Source organism: Orycteropus afer, unplaced genomic scaffold (genome assembly GCF_000298275.1).
Source record: "Orycteropus afer afer isolate SDZICR_OR568_19922 unplaced genomic scaffold, OryAfe1.0 scaffold00469, whole genome shotgun sequence".
In the NCBI taxonomy this organism is placed as follows: domain Eukaryota; kingdom Metazoa; phylum Chordata; class Mammalia; order Tubulidentata; family Orycteropodidae; genus Orycteropus; species Orycteropus afer.
Window position 1 is genome coordinate 936,189 of NW_006922056.1, and position 4,169 is coordinate 940,357.

Here is a 4,169-nt window from a genome sequence, read left to right on the forward strand (position 1 = left end):
GCAGAGGGGCGCCGAGGGCATCATGGGCTGCAGTACTGGCCGCTGCGCGCTCTTCTTCCTCTGCGCTCTCCAGCTGGTGAGTGGCTCCGACCGCCCTCGGGCCCCTCATTCCCCGGATCGCCCCGCTGGGTCCCGCGCCGGCCTTCCGCCGCGCCCGGTGCCGACCCCGATCGCCCCTCCGGGTGTGTGTGCCTGCGGAGTCCCGAGCGGCGGGGACAGGTGCCGGGAGGAGGCGGCGCCCAACAAAAGGCGCGGGCAGGTGGAGGCGCTGCGGGGACGCCGGGACCCTCCTGTCGTCCTAGCCTCTGAGCGGGCCTTCTCCTCGGCGCCCGGGAACTCGCACTTCGCGCAGTGGGTGCCCGGTGAGCCCGGCCTGCACTCAGCAAGTCTCGGTGGGTGCGGTCGCAAAAGCCACTGCTGTGCCTGGGGCGCAGTGTCCGAAGTCTGGTGTGGCCCTGAGCGTGTGCGGAGGAGGGTGCGCCCAGACTGCGTTGGTGCCTGTGGATGGTTCCTGAGCCCTGACACCCCCTGGGCCGCGTGTGAGTTTGCAATGACGGGGTGTGAGCACCTGGTCCCGTGTGTGTGAGTGGCGCCCTCCTGCCTCTGGCACAGCTAGGGCTGGAAGAGGCAGCCTGGCTCTCCCTGGCCTGGTGAGAAGGGGGAGTGAAGAGCCGGAGAACCCCGGGCTGGCCTGTGTCTCCCAGGCCTTGTGTGCAGTGCGGGGCTTTGTTAGAGAACTTGAATGTCTCTCAGCCAAGTTTGCATTCTGTCCTGGCGTCCCAGCTCCGATCCTTCCCAAGCCCACTGCCCACCCAGGAGGACCAGCTGAGCAAAGGTTGCAGCCAGAGTTCTCCCAGGCAGAGTGGTCCCTTCGCCAAGGTGGCCGATGGGCTCTGGGTCTCTATCTTGAAAAGGAGGTATGTGTTTTGTTGTCTGTGTACTGGCTGGGGTGCTGAGGGCTCAGCTGGGCAGCTGACACCGCTGCTTCATTGTGACCCAGAGGCCCAGGAAGGATGCCATGAGCACCTTGGGCCTTGGTGGCTGTGCAGGCTTTGATGTCCTGCCCCATGAGCTCCTGAGAGCCGTACCTCTGAAGAAAGATGCCTCCAGGAGCTCCCTGGGGCAGTGTCAAGGGCAGGAGCCCATGGGGAGGTGGCACAGAACGGCCTTCAGGGCTTCCGTGGGGGTGCGTTGGCAGCACATAAGCCCGGAGGGAGAGGTGGGGCCACTGCCTGAGGCCAAGAGGCCCCAAGACCCCGCCTGACAGTAGGGAGCCACTGCAGGCCTTTAGCAGGAGGTTCCCCTCAGTGGCACGGATCCTTCAAAAAAAAAAACAACCCAAACTCACTGCCGTTGAGTTGATTTGACTCATAGCAACCCCTCCTTGGATTTCTGAGGCGGTATCTCTATGGAAGTAGATTGCCCAAGCTTCCTTCCAAGGAGTGGCTGTTGGGTTTGAACCACCAGCCTTCTGGTTAGCAGTCAAATGCCTTAGGCACTAGGCCACCAGAGCTCCAGTCATCCCTTAGGAGGCCACTATGTGCCGTGGAGGCCTGAAGCAAATGAGAAGGAGGGGCCCTGAGCAGCTGGCAGGAGGGATGGGGAGTGAGGAACAGGCATGAGGGATGGGGAGTGAGGGACAGGCATGAGGGATGGGAGTGAGGGACAGGCATGAGGGACAGGCATGAGGGACGGGAGTGAGGGACAGGCATGAGGGACGGGAGTGAGGGACAGGCATGAGGGACGGGGGTGGTGGAGTGAGGGACAGGCATGAGGGACAGGGAGGGGAGTGAGGGACAGGCATGAGGGACGGGAGTGAGGGACGGGCATGAGGGACGGGGAGTGAGGGACGGGCATGAGGGACAGGGGCGGGGGACAGGCATGAGGGCCAGGACGTGGAGTAAGGAACAGGCATGAGCCCCGGCCAACCCTGAGTTTTGGAGTGCCACGAATGACAGAAGGCAGTGCTCTGGGATGGTGGGGACTTCAGTTTGGTTGTGCGGACTTTGGGGTTACTAGGTAGGGGGGGTAGATGTGGGAGTCCCATTGCCAATGACCCAGGGCCAAGTGTGACCTCCGAGCTTGGAGGGACCAGGCTGGGTGGCACTGCCCATTTTAACTCCGTATGGACCGTGGGGGCAGGTGGGACTGGGCGGAAGGGCCCCTCAGCTTGAGGGCAGCAGGGCTCCCTGACCTGGGCTTCTGAAAGCGCACGTCTCAGCTGGCAGCCCCCGGAGCAGAGCAGCTGTGCTGTGGCAGGGGCCGTGGGAAGCCTCTTGTCCTGCTGAGAGGAGTGTAGGTCTGTCCAGCCTGGGGGCGGGGGTGTGGGAAGCAGCCCGAAGCCCCCACAGCGCACTGGTTGCTGTGTGCAGGGTGGCGGTAGCAAAGGGAGGGGGCCTGCAGCTGCTCTCTTTGACGCGTGAGGGTTTTCTCGTTACTGGGCTACCGGACAAAGAGCCAACTTCTCTCCTGGAGCCTTCCTGAGGAACAGCGTGAACTTTCCCGCTCAGACGCCACCGCCACCGGAGCTGTTTCCCAGGCGGGCTTCTGTCACATTGACCGGAAGGGGAACAAGGGGCCTGGGAGGGATTGGGCCTGGGGCCTGGCAGGGTGTGAGTTCAGCTCACAGCACCTATCTCCGACAGAGAAGGTGGCGGCCTGCAGCAGCAAGACTTTGGGGCCGGCATAATCACTAAGCAGACGCCGGCTGTTCTAGCAGCCATGGCAGTCACTCGGCCCGGGCCTGAGGTCTTCTCTGTCGGGACACAGCCCTGAGCCGCTTGCTGCCCTGCTTGTACTGACCCTTCCTCCCTGCTGAGCCCTCAGGCGTGCCCACAGCCTCGTCCCCAAGGATGGTTGGAGCAGAGGCCGCTGGGCCAATGGAGAAGAGCAGGATTCTGGATACAAGCCCTCACATGGGGCTGGGGCAGGGCCCTCATGGCACTGAGGTTCTTGTGGTGGTGAGCTGGACCCCTTGTTGACCAACAGCAGTGACAACCACTGGCCATGATGGGACACCTTCACCCACCTCTGACCTGGCATGACTCAGTGACTGCTTCCCACTTCACAGATGCAGGGACTGAGGTGCAGGGGGTGGGTGTGTGAGCTGGGAGCCTGGTCTCCAACACCTGGGAGTGGGCTGAGCTCAGGGCTGATGTGGGCCCAGTGCTGGGCGGCGGGGACGTCACCAGTCCTACCAGATTTCCAAGGGGTCTGGGCTCAGCGTTGTGTTGGCAGTGGGCTGGTGGCTGGAGAACTGAGTGCTGGGTGGAGCACTGACTCCCTGTTCTCAGGTTGAGGTGGCCGTCTGAGCTGCTGGATCCTTCCTGGTTGAGCCCTCCTGGTCTGGTCCTCTGCCCACTCTTCCTCTAGGGCAGCAAGGAGGACCTGGCCCTGCCTGCCAGGAACACAGTGCAGATGAACAGGGAAGACTAGGAAGCCCCCTCTGATTTTGGGGAGTGGGAAAGTGACATGGGGACTCCACCCATCAGGACTTTGACTGGGGTGTCCTGAGCCCATCTGGACACCCAATAAAGGGTCCTGCTCTCACAATGCAGGGAAAGAAGCAACACCTCGGGCCCAGATGGGGTCAGCGACCTGTGAGCCTGCAGCATTGAGGGGCCCTCCTTTGTTTGGGCTTCTGAACCCAGCTCTCTCCCAGCCCAGAGCCCAGTCTCTGCAGAGGTCAATGGGGGGCTGGACAGATGGCCTGGCAAGGTCCTCAGGACACAGAGAGCCAGGTGAGGGATGGGCAGGGGTCCAGCTGGGAAGCAGCCTGGGCCAGCAGCCAGGGCAGGCCTTTCCCCGGAAATCACGGGGCCCTTCTGGCTGCCGGGGAGACCGGCCCAGGCACCATGATCTGTGGCTGCTCCGTCAGGAATCCTGAGCCGAATCACGAATCTTGGGGCAGAGCCTGCTGGGGCTGGGGAGATCTTATAATGGCTGTCTGTCAGTCTGTCCCATGGCAGGGCCTGCTGGGGCTGGGCGGGTCTGTCTGTCTGTCTGTCCCAGAGCAGGGCTACTGGAGCTGAGGAAATCTTGAAATGGGTGTCTGTCTGTCTGTCCCAGGGCAGGGCCTGCTGGGTCTGGGCAGGTCTTAACACAGATGTCTGTCTGTCCTAGGACAGAGCTATCTACTGAAGCTGGGCAGATCTTAAAACAGGTGTTTG

General features: G+C 62.6%; 1 protein-coding gene across 1 annotated transcript in view; it reads left to right on the top strand.

Annotated features, from left to right (window-relative positions):
• Nucleotides 1-22: 22 nt before the first annotated feature.
• Nucleotides 23-4,169, top strand: part of NKAIN4 (sodium/potassium transporting ATPase interacting 4) — a 14,697-nt gene continuing 10,550 nt past the window's right edge. The window contains exon 1 of the mRNA XM_007954676.1: nt 23-76. Within this exon, the coding sequence (XP_007952867.1) occupies nt 23-76 (54 nt within the window). The remainder of the gene's footprint in view (nt 77-4,169) is intronic.